Consider the following 19,319-nt stretch of genomic DNA (forward strand, 5'->3'; position numbering starts at 1 on the left):
TCTTGCCTTGTCACACCATGTGGAAGATACTCCAGAATCTAGAATTTGTTCTTGGGAGACATAACCTGGACATTTCCTGGCCAGGTATATGGAAAAAGCAGGACAAAAAAAAGGCACCTCTAATTCTTTGGAACACTTTAGAGCTCTTCTAAGAAAAAAATAGGAACTGTAACCCTTCCCTGTAAGTCAGCACAACACTCATTAGGGATAGAACTCAAATAATGCCTCTGTACTGTCATTTTCTCAGTCTGTTGGTCATGCTTCCTCTTATTGAACCAAAGCACAGCAAGCAATGTTTTTATCATGCACACAGTATGAGCTGGTGCTACGGGGGAAAATAACGTGCTGTTCAAGAAACTGTAATGAAGCCTGGTTTACAGTGGTACAGAGACAAAAGACAGACACAGATGAAAATATGATAGCATTAAAGTACTAAAACATGAGGTTATGAGAATAGTAAGCAGAGAAGGAGAAAGGAAGATGGGTTTTGTGAAGTAGGAATATGTGAAAATGCTATTAGCACACTATAAAATTGTGTGGAACTAAAGATGAGACTTGCAAATTAAATTATCTGGTGGGAGTCAGAGTCATATCCCAAAACTTCTCCCATGAAATGTATAAGAGATCCTACATTCAATGTACCTGTTAAGTAGTCAACATGGAAGTCCAAGCATATAAAAAAATGGGACTTGCTTAACACAAGTTCCTATAATTCCTATCATTCAAAAGATTCTTTTAGTTTACCATATCATTCAAACTTTACATTATTTAATGCTAAATAATGCTAAATAAATATCATTTAGATGATAATCCATCTAAATAGACAATACTCATTCCTATTGATTAAATTGGGTACCTAGTTTCTTTTCTGCTGATGGAAATACAGTAAAATGATAACAAGATAACACTATACCCCAAGTTCATAGTAGTTTGCTTCAAAGAGAAGGGAGAGCATTGAACTGGGAGGCACACATGGGGAGTGTCTAAGGTACCAGAAATGTTCCATTTCTTACGCTTTTTCAGAGGCTCCTCTATACCCCTCCCCTATCCCATTTTCCCTTTTATATTTTATATATCCGATATATTTTATACATTGGCAAATACAATAGTGCTTTTGAACAGATGAAGAAAAAGGAGAAAGATAAATGTGGTAAAGGCAGCATAAACAAAATCTCTGAATCAGAAATAAACATGGCATGAAGGGTCAAAAATGTTTTGAGCAAAAGACAGAGATAGGGTCAAATAGGTTTAACTCAAACGAGAGCTTGAAATACCAGATTAAAGCTGCAATTAGGAAGAACAGGAAGTTCTTCAACAATATCATAGCCAATTCAGCACAAATTTAAGCAACCAAAATTTAAGTCCTTTCAGTTCTGTCTTTACAGAATCTCGTTTATGCTCTTACTTCTCCATGCTCCCTGACCCTTCTTACCTGGTCATGGACTACAATATTAACCTCCTAACTAATCTTCTTGTTTTTATTCCACTTGATTTAATGCACAGTGGCAGGTCTCACCTGATTTCACTAAACTTTTTTTGTATACCCTTCCCTGTTCTTCCTCCATACTTCATGTTACTCCCTTAGGCTAAAGTGCTCCTCCTCCTGCATATGCCCCATTAATTCACTTAATAAATATTTTGGGGCAACTACTATGCATAGAACTCGGTTCTGGGCCTTGAGACACAGGCATAGACAAAGTCCTTGTCATTACTGAGTTCTTGTTCCACTGCCAGAGGGAGAGGGGTAAGTAAATAAACTACAGATTGCAGATAGTGGGTTTTGCCATTTATGCAAAAATGGGGTAATGTGATAATGAGGGTTGGGTGGTGCTACTTTTAAATAGGACGGTTGGGGAAGTGTGCTCTTAAAAATGGACATATGAACTGAGACTTGAATGACACAAAGACCCCTATGCCATCAGACTTTGGGAACATTTAGACATCAGCTAACTCCCTCTTCCAAATCTCTGATAAATCAATTTGTATATAATTTGTGATACTTAGCATTTTTCTTTCTTCTTTTTAATTTTTAAAAAATTATAACGAGGCTCCATGAACAACATGGGGCTTGAACTCAACCCTGAGATTATGAGTCATATACTCTACCAACTGAGCCAGCCAGGTGCCCCCATAGTATTTCTATTTCACTACTATTTCCGTGCATGCCTGACTATAACTTGAGGAAAGACTCCTACTTTATATTCCACAAGGAATATAGAACAACATCTTGCATGTAACAGCACTCACATGTTACTTGTTGACTATATCTTTAACAGCTTCCATAAGTAACTGAAATAACTGGGAAGTGGGGTTGAGAAGAAAGAGGTACTGGACTTTTACTTTACCTTCTGCAAAGTTTGGATTGTTTTAAAATATTTTATTTATTTATTTGGCAGGGGTAGAGATCACAAGCAGGCAGGCAGGGAGGGAGGAAGCAGGCTCCCTGCTGAGCAGAGAGCCTGATGTGGGGCTCGATCTCAGGGGACTCGATCCCAGGACAGAAGCTTTAACCCACTGAGCCACCCAGGTGCCCCAAGTTTGGATTGTTTTAAAAAACATGTATTATTTTAATTATTTGAAAAAAAAGAAAAACTTTAAGGGGAGCCTGGATGGCTCAGTTAAGTGCCTCCCTTGGGCTCAGGTCATGATTTTAGAGTTCTGGGGTCAAGCCCTGCAATCAGGCTCCCTTCTCAGCAGGGGAGCCTGCTTCTCCCTCTCCCTCTGCCCTGGCTCATGTGTGCTCTCTCTCTTGCTCACTCAGTCTCTCAAAAAATAAATATAATCTTAAACACACACACACACAAAACTTTAAACAAGCCAAAAACCAGTATGTATGAAAAACATAGTCTCGAAAGTTTTCAAATCATCACACATAAAGTAACTTAAGATCAAGCTCTAAGGTTAACATGGTTATTGTGAGGTATGAAACCATATGCTTTGCTTAACCAACAGTTTTGCAAAGTAATTTGTCTGACTAAATGTATTTCTGAACTCTACAGTCTTTTTTGTTTTTGTTTTTGTTAACTGCTCTGAATTGAACTGCTATACCTTAGATATTTTCCAAGAATGAGGCAATTGGGTCAAATACTCTTAAGTTATGAATTTAAAACTTTTATACCTAAAACATGTTGAATATTAAACTCTGTAAGCAGAAGCTTACAAGAATAATATTACAGACCAAAATGTGAAGGGTCTACTCATTGGCGATGCATTCTACAAGGGAAACTAACCAGACGCTTAGTTACTGAAAATGGTGTCTATTGATTAAGGCTAGAGATAATGACAACATTTTTTTTATCTTTAAAAAAACACAAAAGTAGATAGATGTGAAGTCATCTACTAGCCAAGTATATACTATTAACATCTGATTCATCACATGTGTTAAATTTTGAAGTACTATAAGCACAAGGAATGGTTAACTTCAAAGTGTGTATTTGGAGGGGTGACTGACTGGCTGGCTCAGTTAGTAGAGCATAAGACTTGATCTTGGGGCTGTAAGTTCAAGCCCCAAACTGAGTATAGAGATTACTTAAAAACAAAAAAATATTTAAAGCAAACAAACCAACATACAAAAGAAGTGTGTAGTTGGAATACTACTACTACTAACCTGAATCGTTTGAGATGTAGTCTGAGAACTTGAGGTAGGTGGCAAATCATAAGCTGTTTTTGTGCTTCTGTGAGTACAACTGATTTTGAAGAAAACCTTCTACGCTTTGCTGTGATATCAAAGACAGAATGAGAATCAAATTTAAAGATAAAAGGAAATATTGAGTAAACTTTAAGCACTTTAGATATGTATTACTAAACATTTTCTCTGTTACAGGTATTGTATTATGGTACAGATAAAGACATGGCCTCACAAAAAACTTAGAGGCACACAATTTAAGAGCTAGTCAGGCAGACAGACATGTAAACAATTAAGCACCTGATTTAATATACTCTTACAAATAAGGCCAAAAAATGATCTAGTGCTATAATACTTAAAAATGGATTTGGCTATGCCAATTAGAGGGTAAGTTAAAACTGTCCCTAAACATACTTTAATATACTCTTCTCAAATTCTTAATTTAAAAAAGCATCACAGTTCATCTACTGAGGCTAACTGGAATGCCGGGGTGGGGTCCTTACTAGTTCAGAACATCCTTCCCCACTTTCTGACAGAGCAGTCCTCTTCCAGCTCTGAGCCTAAGGCCTCCCTCAGTGTCTTGCTTTTGCTATTTTTGTACCAGATCTTAAACAAGCGGCACTTAGGATTCTTTTTGTTGTCTCTTCTGCTTCTCTGGAGGTCCACCCATGAATTGTGCCTGCAGCTTCTGGCTGCGCCACTATCCACTAGACTTTGCTCCGGATACCCAGGAGCTGTCCTTCAACTGATACAACAGCTCTGACTCAAGCCACAGCACCAGCTGCTTCTCACGCAGGTGGTGGAACCAGCCCCCACGAGGCTGTCCTGTAAGCTGTCTACATTTGCCACAGGTGGCCTGTCCTCTAGGTCTCTATCCCTGAGATCCAGCTATCCAGTGCTGCTGAATGTCCTGTACCTACTTTTGGATCATCTCCCTGAATACACGGCCCACGTATAGCTAGGTAAGTGATACCAGGGCGCCAGGTTGGCTCAGATGGTTAAGTGTCTGCCTTCAGCTCAGGTCACGATCCTGTGGTCCTGGGGTTGAGCCCCACATCAGGTTCCCTGCTCAGTGGGGAGCCTGCTTCTCCCTCTGCCTCTCTCTCAGTCTCTCATGAATAAATAAAAATTTTTTAAAAAGTGATATCAACTCCCTGACTTATAATTTTAAACATCTGCCTTTATATATTAAATTACAGCAGCTCTTTTAGGACTTTATTTGAGAGACCCAGTAAACACACAGAAAAATGTTATAAAACCGTATTCTGCATTTGTTCATGATATCTTTCTATTCCCAGATTTGGTGGATGAAAGCATCTAGGACCATTCACATTTATGTCCAAGCAAAAAAGTACGTCACCATTTGAATTTGATAAAGGTTCACTTTTTTTCAAACCTTATAAATCCTAGGCTATTTATCACAGAGTTCATATTAGATAGCACTCAGAAAATGTTCATATAAGTTATTCTAAAAAAAACATCAACTGATGTGACATTTCTTCAATGCTGGACTATCCAATACATCTTTTATATTATCTTAGAAGTTTAGTATCTAAAACCCTAAGATCATCTTTTTCAAACATGGAAATTAGAGAGAATACCTAAAAATGTATAGCATAAACACTAAGATACCACATACACATTGATAGAGAAGATAAAGACACCAGAAAAAGATACAGCAGCTCTGTGATGTTTTATACACAATTTCCCTGAAGAATGACGCTTCCCTTTAACTGAAAGGATTATTTCATTCCTCAATGCTGGGGGGGAGGGGCTCTCTCTAGTAGAGAGAATTTCTCATAATAGATCTTAATTGTTGATTTCTTCCATTACATATGTGAGTACCTTGAAAGTGTTTTACTTCTATCCAAAGCAATTAGAACAATGACTAATATAGAAGAGATAGTCAGTAGATGGTTTTTCACTAAATCTTTGTTTTTATGAAGCCTATCTCTATAGCAGTAGTCCAGCTATGTATTTCCTATTGTATAGGTATGCATACATACTTACATACATATATTATCTATACATCAGTGTTCTGATATGTAGCAAAAAGACTCTTAAAGCATTTTACTTAGTACTAAATAATGCATTTTCCTTTTACTAGTCCTCATCGCTACTTTATTCTACCTCACATATTAAGTTCAGATTTCTTATTTCATTAATCCTTTCCCTCCATATTTGACTATGGGATCAAAAAAAAAATTTAACGTCACCAATAATGCAAAACACATAGTTCACAAATGCCAGTTATAAAGTAGAAATATCTATCCCAGTTTCTTTTGATGAACTAACAAAATAACAGTTATTTCCAGAACTGCTACTTCAGGAATTTCTTTCAGCTTCCTCTCATTTGTGTTATCCTTGTTAATCTTAGAAAAGCAAAGAGAATATACAATCTCTACTTACAGTTACAGTGGTCACATATGTAGATTTTTCCTTCTAAAGCTTCAGTTTCTGTGAATTTGGCCAGCATTTCAGTAACCAGACATGGCTGGGAAGCAATATCTTTTCCATTGCATTGGTATCTTTCGGGAAATTCCAGTGATAAGTCCCAGAAAGGTTCTATGGTATTTGATTTGTTTTCACATGCAAGACATGTAACCTGCAAATAAAAAGATTAGTTTCTCAGATTACAATCCTATCAAAACATTTACTCTCTTCACTATAGAAGTCACTGCTGTAAATTAGCTTTTCTTCTGAAAATACACTGTCAGAATTCTGAGTAATCTGCTTCATATTATTTTCAGGGATTTTTTTTCATTATTATAATTTTTCCTTTCAATAACTGTCATTAAACCCACTAGGTACTGGTGGGGTTTATTTTATTTATTTATTTTTAAAAAGATATATTTGTCAATGAGAGAGAGGAGATAACAAGCAGGGGGAGGAGCAGGCAAAGGGAAAGGGAGAAGCAAGCTCCTCTCTGAACAGGGAGGTCAATGTAGGGCTTGATCCCAGGACCCTGAGATCATGACCTGAGCAAAAGGCAGAGGCTTTAAGCCACTGAGCCATCCAGGTGCCCCTTTCCTTACTTATCTCTCATTAATTTTCTCTCCCCAAATCCCTGTAACTTTTTAACAGTGATACAAATAAAATACTATTTGTATATTTTTATATATAGCCCTACCAGCTGATAACTTCAAAAGACAATACATTTAATGTAAATGATGCCATAGTCTCACAGGCATCCTTGCACAATTCAAAATATGAAGTTGTAACTTTCTGGAAAGAAATTTGTAGCCAAGGATCAAAAGTCCTACCCTTTGACAAAGTAATTCTAGGACTCTGTCTTAGTGAAATCATTAGAAGAAAATGTATTGAGACATTATAATAACAGAAAAATTGGAAATAGTTTACAAGTCAACAATACAGGAATGGGTAAATAAATTATGGTATATACATATAATGGATATTGACATGTTGTTAAAAAAATGATCAAATATCTTAATGACTATGAAAAACCTTTACCTTAATAATGAAAAAATGAAAAAAGCAGATAAATTTGGGGTGCCTGGGTGGCTTACTTGGTTAAGTGACTGCCTTCGGCTCAGGTCATGATCCTGGAGTGCCTGGATGAGTCTCACATGGGGCTCCCTGCTTGGCAGGGAATCTGCTTCTCCCTCTGACCCTCCCCCTTCCCATGCTCTCTCTCTCTCTGATCCTCCCCCTCTCAAATAAATAAATAAAATCTTTGGGGGGGGGGAAAGCAGGTAAATTCATCATGATTGCACAAGTAGGAGAAAATATAAAAATGTACAGAAGAGGGGTGCCTGGGTGGCTCAGTCAGTTAGCATCTGACTTTGGCTCAGGTCATGATCCCAGAGTCCTGAGATAGAGCCCTCTCTTGGGCTCCCTGCTCAGTGGGGGATCTGCTTTTCCCTCTCCCTCTGCCACTCCCCCTGCTTAAGTTCTTTCTCTCTTCCTCTCTTAATAAACAAATTTTTTTTAAATGTGCAAAAGAAAGGGTTGCGTGGGTGGCTTAATCAGTTAAAATGCCCTTTTTGTTTTTTTTAAGATTATTTATTTATATGATAGAGATCACAAGTAGGCAGAGGCAGGCAGAGAGAGAGAGGGGAAAGAAGGCTCCCGGCTGAGCAGAGAGCCTGGTGCAGGGCTTGATCCCAGGACCCTGAGATCATGACCTGAGTTGAAGGCAGAGGCTTAACCCACTGAGCCACCCAGGTGCCCCATAATGTGCCTGACTCTTGATCAGATCTTGATCGCAGGGTCAATGAGTTCAAGCCCCGTGTTGGGCTCCACATGGAGCCTACTTAAAAAACAAAAACAAAACTTTTTTTTTTTTTAAGATTTTATTTATTTGACAGAGATCATAAGTGGGCAGAGAGGCAAGCAGAGAGAGAGAGGAGAAAGCAGGCTCCCTGCAGAGCAGAGAGCCCGATGTGGGACTCGATCCCAGGACCCTGAGATCATGACCTGAGACAAAGGCAGAGGCTCAAACCAATGAACCACCCAGGTGCCCCAACAAAAACAAAACTTTAAATAAAAATAAAAACAAAAATTTTAATGTATAATAGAAAAAAAACCTAGAAGAAAGTGTACCAAAATATTAATAGTTTTATGTGTGGGTTGTGGGGTTATGGGAGAAGGGGATGATTTTTCTTTTGCTGCATAGATTTACCATATCATTTGGGTTTTTATGACTATATATTACTTCTGTTTATAATAGTGCATTTTAACTTTGTTTTAAAGTAAGCTCTGGGCCCAACATAGGGCTTGAACTCACCACCTCAAAGATCAAGAGCTGCATGCTCTACCGACTGAGCCAGCCAGGCTCTCCTATTAATGGTGCTTTTTAAGCTTTTAGATAAAAGTGGTGGAAAATAAAATTGCATGCAACACAAGAAACAAGTCTTACTTGATAAATGGCACAATGTAGAACTTTGCATTTCTGAAACATTAAGTAGAATAAACATCAAAGATAAACCCTAATAATTACATATGAAATACTTAAGAAACCTGGCTGGCTCAGTCAGTAGAGCATGCAACTCTTGATTTCAGGGTTGTGAGTTTGAGCCCCACGTTGGGCATAGAGCTTTAAAAAAATTTAAAATATATATATTTAAGCTACATTCCAGAAAAGTACACTATAAGGACAAAAGATTGTATCATTACTGTGAAAGTAGAACTGAGGAGCAGAGGCAGGTGTACAAGGGGAAAGAAAGGACCTGTACAGCCCAACTGCCTAAAACAAAAGATTTTTAAGCTCTGTGTGATGGAAAAGTAGAGAGCCTTATGTCTAGTAATATTTTACCAATAAGTCCACTCATTATAGAGAGCTATTAATTAGATGGAAGATTCTGGTTTCGTGATTCCTTTTCACAAGGGAAACTTTTATAGCTGTAATTAAAATAAAGGAAAACCATTTAGGATTATTCTCAATGAAATCACGTCTATTTACTTTAAAACTTCCCTACTTATTTGTTAAAGCTTTCAGGCTTTTCCCCCTTTGGTTTTATAGAAAGTCCTCCAGGGCTACTTCTTTATTCCTGAAATTACTAAAATCCATTCTCAGGGCAGCAGCATCTTCAAATCTATTCCTTGTGGGGTTAAACCCTCTCTTCTCAATCCCTCAGAAAATGAATTTAATATTATCAACCTAAAAAGCTGTTTCCTGATTCCCTCTCCCCACAAAAAAAAAATCATTGATACCATAGGTGAAAAACTACTTCCGGTGATTCATGAAGGAAACATGTAAATCAGTGAAACACTGTAAATGAGTGAGCTGACTTCTGTAAAAGTAATCTATTTTTTTTTAAAGATTTTATTTATTTATTTGACAGAGAGAGAGATTACAAGTAGGCAGAGGAGGCAGTCAGAGAGAGAGAGAGAGGGAAGCAGGCCCCCTGCTGAGCAGGGAGCCTGATGCGGGACTCGATCCCAGGACCCTGAGATCATGACCTGAGCTGAAGGCAGCGGCTTAACCCACTGAGCCACCCAGGCGCCCCAAAAGTAATCTATTTTGATGTGAAAATAGTACTAGCTCTAACGCACTAGAAATACAGAGAAAATGCATTTTTAGGCTTCATTTTATGAATTCCCAAGATGAAAATAAGTTAAAAAAAAAAAACCATACCTGACTAAGAAGTTGTCCATGAAAAATATTATTCACAACATTCAGAACCTGTTTGATAAGTTTCCTTTGAGAAGAAGGGATAAGAGCTGGTAACCTAGTACCAGTTGTCTCCAGTTCATGTTGTATTTTATCCAAAAGTTCACAAAGAAATTCCTGAGCATCCTGTTGGGCATAACCACGAAAAGCTGGAATTAGTCTCCACACGGAGTGCAGCATGGCAAATGGTGAGACCAAGGCCCACTTTCCAGACCACATGACTTGGAACAAAGTATGCAGTTCATGACAGAGAGAAATGTACTGGGAACTTGGCTCCCTTGGCTGAATAAGTTCCATCTTTCTACTCTTTGACGCTCCACCACTTAGTCCTAATGACAAACTTGGATGTCTGGAGGGAGAACTGCCTGTATCTTTTTCTTGGCATTCATTCATTTGATATACTGTATCTGTGATTGGTGGGTGCTTATAAGGTGATCTTGTCTTATCACTAGCTGTCACAGCCAGCCATCGGTTCAGATCAAGTTTTAAAAAACATTGCCGAAAAATAAGTAAATGACTCAACACTTGAAGAACAGAATTCATATAGCAAGTATTTCCCAAATTTCTCAATCCCGTTACACCAGGGGTTACTATTGGTCTTCTTTTACCTGAGGAGTCACTGGCTTTTTTTAATCTTACATCTTCTGAGGTAGATACTATTTTATCTTTTGCTGGTGATGCTGGGGTTTGTGGTGAAACTTGAACAGGAACGATTTCTACTGTGGTAGACTGAGCTAGACCTTGCAAACGTAAACTCTTTCTAGGAGGTATAGTTTCCAGTTCTGCTTTAACCTGAAACTCTAATTCTTGTCGTCTTTTCCTTACTTCTCTTTTTGCTATTTTTTCCTGAAATTGTTCCTCTTGCCGTTTTCTTCCAATGGGTGATTGCTCAAACCAAGTTCGAAAGATTTTACTCATTAATATCCTTCTCCTGTGCCAAAGAGCAGTATACATTTGATCTTCATTTTGAAGCAGAGATCGGGTGCCATCCTGTAAGTAGTAATTATCATCACTCGTACCCATAGACCGCAAAACCCTTCCACTACGAGTGGTGCACTGATAATTTTGACTTTTGATTGCACTTAACATACTTCGTAGTAACTTCATGTCTCCAGTTGCATTATCATTAAGAACATAATCATCACAAAGGTAACAAAAAACATACATCTCATTCACCTCCAGCGCGACAGGATGACTGCTTTCTTGAAAGTGCTTGAGTGCATGTTCTTCAATGTATCTTCCACAGGCAACATGAGAACAGCTAAGGCAAGCCCAAATCGACTCAGTTGTATTGCAGTCCACACAATGCCACTTCTGAGGGTTGAGGATGGAATGGTCTTGAGCAAGCCGCAACTGCCCAATATGTTTGCACTTATCCATTGTTAACATTTATTTAGTCTAGCTGAGAAACGCATAATCCAAACAAGTCTCTGTTCACGATACCTGAAGCATCTGAAAACTAAGCAGAATAATACCATTTTTTAAATAAAAGAGCCAATATTTTTATAAGGTATTTTACCAAGAATTATTTTATCTATTTTTTAAGATTTGATTTGTTCATTATTCATCTCAGAGAGAGAAAAGGGGGCGCCTGGGTGGTTCAGTCCATTAAGCATTTGCCTTAGGCTTGGGTCATGATCCTAGGGTCCTGGGATTGAGTCCCTCAAAATAGGGCTCCCTGCTTGGCAAGGAGTCTGCTTCTTCCTTTGCCCCTCCCCCCACTCATGTGCGCACGGTACTCTCTCTCTTTCACAAAAATAAAATAAACAAAATCTTTTTAAAAAAGAGACAGAGGGAGAAAGTGGTGGGGTTATGGACATTGAGGAGAGTATGTGCTATGGTGAGTGCTGTGAAGTGTAAACCTGGCGACTCACAGACCTGTACCCCTGGGGCTAATAATACATTATATGTTTATAAAAAATTTAAAAAATTATTTAAAAAATAAAAGTATTTTTTACACAATATATTTTTTACACAATATTTTTTTACACAGTATTTTTTACACAATATTTTTTTTTACACAAGTGCAGGGGAGAAGCAGAGGGAGAAGCAGACTCCCCACTGAGCAGGGGTTCCTGATCCTAGGACCTAGAGATCATGACCAGAGCCAAAGGCAGAGGCTTAATCATCTGAGTCACCCAGGTGCCCTTCAAGAATAATTTTATAGGGGCACCTGGGTGGCTCAGTGGGTTAAGCCTTTTCCTTCGGCTCAGGTCATGATCCCAAGGTCTTGGGATCGAGCTCCGCTGGCTCTCTGCTCGGCGGGAAGCCTGCTTCCCCTCGAAGCCTGCTTCCCCGCCCCCCTCCTGCCTCTGCCTGCTTGTGATCTCTGTCTGTCAAATAAATAAGTAAATAATTAAAAAAAAAAGAAGAAGAATTTTATAAATTTGCTTCATCTCCTCCCAATTTCTGGGCTGCCTGTCATAATACCATAGGCAGTTCCCACCATTCCCTTGCTCTAGAGGTCTGTTAATCTCTCATCTGCCTTGCTCTGAAAGAACACACACTTCACTTTACTTTCTTTAAAAACGAGTGTCTGGGGGGCTTAGTTGTTAGGTGTCTGTCTTTGGCTCGAGTCGTGGTCCCACGGTCCTGGGACTGAGTTCTTGCGTTGGACTCCCTGCTGGGCAGGAAACCTGCTTCTCCCTTTCCCACTCCCCACTGCTTGTGCCCCACCCCTGTCAAATAAATAAATAATCTTAAAAAAAAAAAAACTTTATAATTTTTAAAAAATTTTCTGCCACCATCTACTGGTAAAGAATGGGTAATGACCCCTTTTCAATGAACTAGAATAAGATCTATCCTTTTACCCAACAGTCAAGGGCTGTTTACAAAATTACATTCTGTTTCTTAAAAATTGGGGCTGGCAAGACTCAAATATATCTCACAAATATCTACATTCTGAGAGCCCTATCCACATAGTTATTAAAGCATAACCATAGTTAAAAGCATGAGATCTAAAACAAAAACTTAGAGGTAAGAATTCTACCTCTGCTATATACTGTTTATATGTCTGATTTGAGCAAATATTTTAACGTCTTTAAAATTCTTCTGTAAAACAGGGAAAACTCATACCAACTTCAATGAAGAACGGAGATAATATAAAATATTTGTCTAACACACAGTAAACACCCAATAAATGGTAGCTATAATGAACATCTATTTATTTAAATAAATCACAGTATTCTACCTAATTACCATTTTAAATTTAGCTTTCCACCAGTAAATCAATAATGACCTTCAATTCATGGCTCTGTAACATACTTTGAATTTGACAGACTTGACAGTTTACCTGAGGCTGGCAGAGAGATAGAAGAGGAGAATGCTTTTGTGTTTGAATAGCATCTCAGGACTGTGCAAGGATAAGTAAGCAAAAGAAAAAAGAAAAAAGGAAGAATATGAACTGGATGGCAATATAATAAATTTTTATATTCTGGTGGGCCTACACACTATCTGAAGTTAGAAGTGTATTCTAAAATCAAAAACAAAACCCCACCCCAATAAAACAAAACAAAATGAACAAAACCTATATGGCTTTGACCCAGAAATGTGTTCCTTTATCATAATAGAGTCACAAATACTTTTTGCTACAACTATCTAAAAATAGGGGCACCTGGCTGGCTCAGTGGATGGAGCGTGCAACTCGATCTCTGGGTTGTGAATTTGAGGCACATGCTGGGTTAAGAGATCACTTGAAATAAAATCTTTAAAAATAGATAAATAAAAATAAAAATAGTAATCTAGTTAAAAAGTAGGGGTCACAAAATACTTTATTGGAGTGCCCGGGTGCCGTAATTGGTTAAGCGTCTGTCTTCAGCTCAGGTGATGATCCCTGGGTCCTGAGATTAAGCCCGCCTCAGGCTGCCTGCTCAGCAGGGTGTCTGCTTCTCCTCCCTCCGCCCCTCCCTGCACTCAGGCTCCTGCATATGTGCTCTCTCTCAAATAAATAAATAAAATATCTTAAAAATTTTTTTCTTCATTGATTTAACACAAATTGAACACAAGTTTCAGGTCACAGGTGGGGACCTAGTTACAAAACACTCAGAACATTTTATGGAGCATGACTGATGCTCTAAATTTTTTAGGGCAACAAGACAATATGAATTTCAATGGTACTTGCAGGTGCTACCTCCTGGGACCTAAGAAAGCTGCAAAGGTAAAGCTGATATTTGGTTCCTTCCCACCTCTTTTTTTTGTACAATTTCCTAGCAGTCAGACAGGGCCTCTCCCTCCACTTCTTAACTTTTTCAGATGTAGGCTGTATCTGAATAGGGATGTAAGGCTGACCAGTCTTAACCCTCACATGTACACATATTTCAAGCACACATTTTAAATTTATTTCTTGTCCTCCAAAATTTCCTGTGGTCCAAAACCTGTGCAAATACAGTATTTTATTAGAACTGCTGGCATTCAACAATAGTTGCTAACGGCAAAATTAAGACATCAGTGAATGATATGCTCCATTATACTAAATCCTTGCAGGTACTGAAGCTAAATATCTCATTCTTGACTCCTCTTTCTCTCTCGTCACATCAGTCCTTCAGGAAAATTGGTTGGCTTTATCTTCAAAATATATCTAGAAACTGACTACGTATTACCTCTGCTGCTCTCACTCTGATCCAAGCTCCATTAAGTCTCACCGGGATGACTGAATAAGGCTTCTTAAATGTTCTCCCTGCTTTGATTCTTGCTGCCACCAAAAGTTCACACAGCAACAGCACACACTGCCTTTAAACCCAGACCACCAGGGCCCAGACCTGAGACTTTAGAGGGTCCCATTATGTGGAGTCAGCAGAGTCAAGGGGATATGGTCACCTGGAGCCTGCAAACATCTCCAACTCCCCTTTTGGACCCATTCACCAGTACCTGGGACCTTGGAAATTCCTGCCCCAATCATCACCAAGCCTGCTTCCAGGGCCTACAGGCAATAAAAAAAAGCCACTAATGAATTCTGTAGAGAAGAATGACATGATTAGATACATAGGTTACAGATGGATCTGAAATAGCAGATCTAGAGAAAGGATGACTGATTATAAGATATTATTCCTCCAAGCATTATAAGAAAATTCTAGCTGTAGCAGTGTTAAAGCAAGGACAGGAGCAGAGGTAGATTAGTGTTAAAGCAAACATTGGCTGAAAGAACTGGTTCAATATGGAGATTAAGAGAAAAATCTAGGGCCCTCTTCTACTTTTATTTATCTTTAAAGATTTTATTTATGAGAGTAAGAACGAGAGAGCAGAGAGCTCAGCTTGGGGCTCAACGGGGTGGGCTCGATCCCAGGACCCTGAGATCATGACCTGAGCCAAGGGCAGATACTTAACCCACTGAACCACCAAGGTATCTTATCTACTTTTATTTTTAAAAGATTGTAAAAAATAAAATAAAAGGATCATATAAAGAATACAGAGATAATTTAGTTAAACATTCATTTCTGGCAAGTCAGACAGTAATTATTAGTTCAGCTTCTTGAGAGGAGGGAAATGCCGTTTACTTGCACTCAAGGGAAATTATTTCATTCTAAAAAATGTTTTTTTTTTTTTTAAGATTTATGTATTTGAGAGAGAAAGAGTGCAGAGAGAGAGAGAGAGAGAAGTCTGTATACAAGCAGGGGGAGGCGCAGAGGGAGAGGGAGAAGCAGAGTCGCCACTTAGCAAGGGATTCCCAGTGCTGGGCTTGATCCCAGGATTCCAAGATCATGACCCGAGCTGAAGGCAGGCGCTTGACTAGGCCACCCCGGTGCCCCTCATTCTAAAATTTTAGAGGTGGTATGAATTAACACATTGCACAACATTCAGAAAAGAAGATGCAAAATAAAAAATACCTAGAAAGAATACACATAGTTTATTCTGGGGTTATCCATATTTTCAAGTATCTAAAAATTATGAGCATGTTATTTGTGTAAATTTTATGCAGGAATATATACATACTAGTGTATATTTAGCTATGTATGTGCTCAATATAGCCTCTTTACTCCTTTCTCTATATTCTGCAAATAGTTCCCAGTTATTACTAAAAAATCTATTTAGATGATTTTAAGGTCCTCACTACCCTTCAACAGGAAGTGGCCTATAATTAAACAGCATGTTTCCATTCAGTGAAATATCATGAAAAGTGTAAAATGTGATGAGATGCCATTTCTCAGGGAGGCTATATAGCAGTAGAGAGGTATCACAGCAAAATGGTTAGAAAGCACACTCCGGAATCCAAAAGGCTGAGTTTAACACTTGGTTGTATTTACTATGTGACCTAGACAAATCACTTATGCTCCACTCACCTCAGTTTTCTTATTTAAAAAAAAAAAAAAAAAAAACAATGATGAGAAAACGAATACAGTTGTGGAGGGAATTAGAGAAATTTATAAAGCACCTAGAATAAATCCTGACACTTAACGTGGCTCTCAGTACATGTTAGCTGACAATGCTACTGCTACAACTACTACTAATTTCCTTCTAGTTTCATCACTTCTAGCCAGGGATTCAATCTTCCCAGCCATATGTGTACTAAGCCCAACTACGGTGCTAACTGATAATTAAGATGTTGGCTGAGAACTAAGGTCTGACCTCTCCCAGGGTATTTGCATTTTAAAAGATCTCTCAAAGATAAAATCTTTTTTTTTTTTTTAAACCCAAAGAAGTGAAACCAGGGTTGCTCGCTTAGCTTAGTTGGTAGAGCATGAGACTCTCGATCTCAGGGTTGTGAGTTTGAATGGCATGTTGGGTGTAGAGATTACTTAAAAATAAATTTAAAAAAATGTTTGTTTTAAAGCAAAAACAAAACCAAAAAAACCCCCATAAAGATGTGAAACCAGAATGGTGGAATGACAGATCAGGGAATTAATATTTTAGACCAGGGGGCCCACTTACCCTGTCTACTTATGAAAGAAACCAGGAGAGGGCAGACAACCAAGAGAAGGGCAGGGAAGTAAACAAGCGCTAGCAAACCAGGTTGTTGCCACCTGAGATTTCCAGTTTGCTCTGCTGCCTAGACCTAAAGCTCCAAGACACTTACTAAGGTATCCCCAAAGGGGCCTCATCACACAAAGATCTAAAAGCTTGGAGGAAAAGAAAAGGGGGTCGGTGTATTTTCTTGACACTTCCTATTTTCCTCCACTGGGTTAAGAGCGCTTCTTTTCATTTGCTAATTCACTGCAGAGAAGCTATGTATTGCCTGTTTCGCTTGCAGGTTGGCTACGTAATTTTTAGCAGTATATTCACTTTAAAGAGAGATAACAATATTTCTGCATCCTCCATGTAGAGTCTGATAAAATATTACCTGTGCCTATATATAATAGCAACACACAGTCATGATGTTTTGAATGAAATCTATATATAATGATTAAAATGATCTATACTACCATTTTCTCAGACATTTAAAAAATGTTTCACACTTAAAATTCCAAATAATACCGGGGCACCTGGGTGGCTCAGTGGGTTAAAGCCTCTGCCTTTGGCTCAGGTCATGATCCCAGGGTCCTGGGATCCAGCAAGCCCCACATCAGGCTCTCTGGTCAGCAGGGAGCCTGCTTCTCCCTCTGCCTGCCTGCCTCTCTGCCTACTTGTGATCTCTGTCAAGTAAATAAATAAAAAGTCTTAAAAAAAATTCCAAGTAATACCTATAAAATGCTTTTTATAAAACCAAGTATGCGGGGCACCTGGGTGGCTCAGATGGTTAAGCATCTGCCTTCAGCTCAGGTCATGATCTCAGGGTCCTGGGATGGAGCCCCACATCATCTGGAAGCCTGTTTCTCCCTCTCCCTGCCACTCCCTCTATGTGTTCCCTCTCTCGCTGCGTCTCTCCTCTGTCAAATAAATAAATAAATAAATAAATAAAATCTTAAAAAACAAAACAAAACAAAACCGTATTTTACTTATTGAAAGCTGATTATTTTACATAGGTTTAACATATAATTAAAGCAATTATAGAATAGAAAACTAAAATGACTAGAAGAGAAATAAAACATTTGATTTTATTATATATAGTATTTTTAGTTAAAAATCTACATCGCAAAAAAAATCAAATCTCATGGGTAAAATATTTAACTTGTTACAGTTCAACAGCACAAAATTGCTTATACTTACCACCTAGTGAAAATTATCTCAAATTAATTTTCACTTACTCAAATTATGGCCCTTTGCAACATAACCGTCCAGGCTTTAAGCATGTAGTAATACCTTTCTGACATCTATTTCAATAGCTCCTCCTACTGGCACAGTTTCAATGATCAGATCTAGATAGCTGACCACCAAACCTTTCTGAACCAGTCTTAGGCACAATGCAAACTCAGTTTACCTATACATCTTGTCTTCAGAGAATTAGTTCCTTTTCCAATATCCTCTTATTAAAGATAGTATAGTATCATTCAAGTACCCAGGCTAGGTTTTTGGTTTTTTTTTTCACTCGTCCCTCTCATCTTTTCCATACAAACACTCAATTTATCCTATATATATATAGTCATCACTCCCCAAGTCTTCTCATTTGCAGTTATCATTCTTATTATGCACTTTATCATTCCTGAGATACAGCAGTAACCTCCAAACCTGAGGTACAGCAGTCACCTTCCAGTCTTATCCAGACTCTTACTCTCTTCTATGATATTATCCTGGTGAATCAATCTTCAAGTTTGCTTTGAGCCTTTAACTCTTAAAATCCTGCTTCCCACGCGCACAGTCCCCCCACCCCCGACCCCTCCCCAGTGCTTGTGCTCTCTCAAATAAATAAAATCTTTAAAAAAAAAAATAGGAAGTCTAGGGACGTCCTGGAGGCTCAGTGGGTTTAGCATCTGCCTTCTGCTTGGGTTGTGATCGTGGGGTCCTGGGATCCAGTCCCGCATCAGGCTCCTTGCTTGGCAGGGAGCCTACTTCTCCCTCTGTCTGCCACTCCCTGTGCTTGTGCCCATGCTCTCTGACAAATAAATGAAATCTTTAAAAAAAAAAAAAAAATACTTGAAAGAGAAAAAGAATAGGAAATTATGGGGGCTCAGTGGGTTGAGCCTCTGCCTTCGGCTCGGGGGTCGTGATCTCAGGGTCTTAGGATCAAGCCCCACTTCCGGCTCTCTGTTCTGTGGGGGGCCTGCTTCCTCCTCTCTCTCTCTCTGCCTGCCTCTCTACTTGTGATCGCTCTGTCAAATAAATAAATAAAAATCTTAAAAGAACAAAAAAGAATAGGAAATTATGGATCACTAAAACTGCTCCCCACCCTCAACCAAGTGGCCATTTTTCCCTCAGGGAGAGTCAAGGCAGTTTCCTGATATTTTATAATATCCTACTTTCTCCATCCTTAACCACAGCCTACCACATGTCTTGTCCCATTTTGTGTGTTTTCAGGTACCCCAAAAAGATTTTATACAAAAATTAACTGACACATACTTTCTGACCCCTGATTAAAATTGTTTTAGGCACCTGATTGGCTTAGTTGGTACACAATGCGACTTTTTAAAAAACATTTTATTTGTCAAAGAGAGCGCAAAAGCACAAGCAGGGGGGACAACAAGCAGAAGGAGAAGCAGGCTCCCAACTGAGCAAGGAGTCCAATTGCAGACTTGATCCCAGGACCTTAGGATC

The 19,319-nt window shown here is 38.7% G+C and overlaps 1 protein-coding gene across 5 annotated transcripts in view; it reads right to left on the bottom strand.

Moving 5' to 3' along the window:
- USP44 (ubiquitin specific peptidase 44) overlaps positions 1-19,319 on the bottom strand; it is a 47,061-nt gene that overhangs the window by 2,299 nt on the left and 25,443 nt on the right. For all 5 annotated transcript variants that reach the window (XM_032874256.1, XM_032874255.1, XM_032874259.1 and 2 more), the window contains 3 exons: positions 9,723-11,217; positions 6,035-6,230; positions 3,608-3,716 (listed from right to left, as the gene is read on the bottom strand). In XM_032874256.1, coding sequence (XP_032730147.1) covers positions 3,608-3,716; positions 6,035-6,230; positions 9,723-11,147 — 1,730 coding nt within the window. In that variant the 5' untranslated portion in view covers positions 11,148-11,217. The remainder of the gene's footprint in view (positions 1-3,607; positions 3,717-6,034; positions 6,231-9,722; positions 11,218-19,319) is intronic.

The sequence above is a fragment of the Lontra canadensis genome, unplaced genomic scaffold, assembly GCF_010015895.1.
Source record: "Lontra canadensis isolate GAN:19392208 unplaced genomic scaffold, GSC_riverotter_1.0 scaffold52, whole genome shotgun sequence".
In the NCBI taxonomy this organism is placed as follows: Eukaryota; Metazoa; Chordata; class Mammalia; order Carnivora; family Mustelidae; genus Lontra; species Lontra canadensis.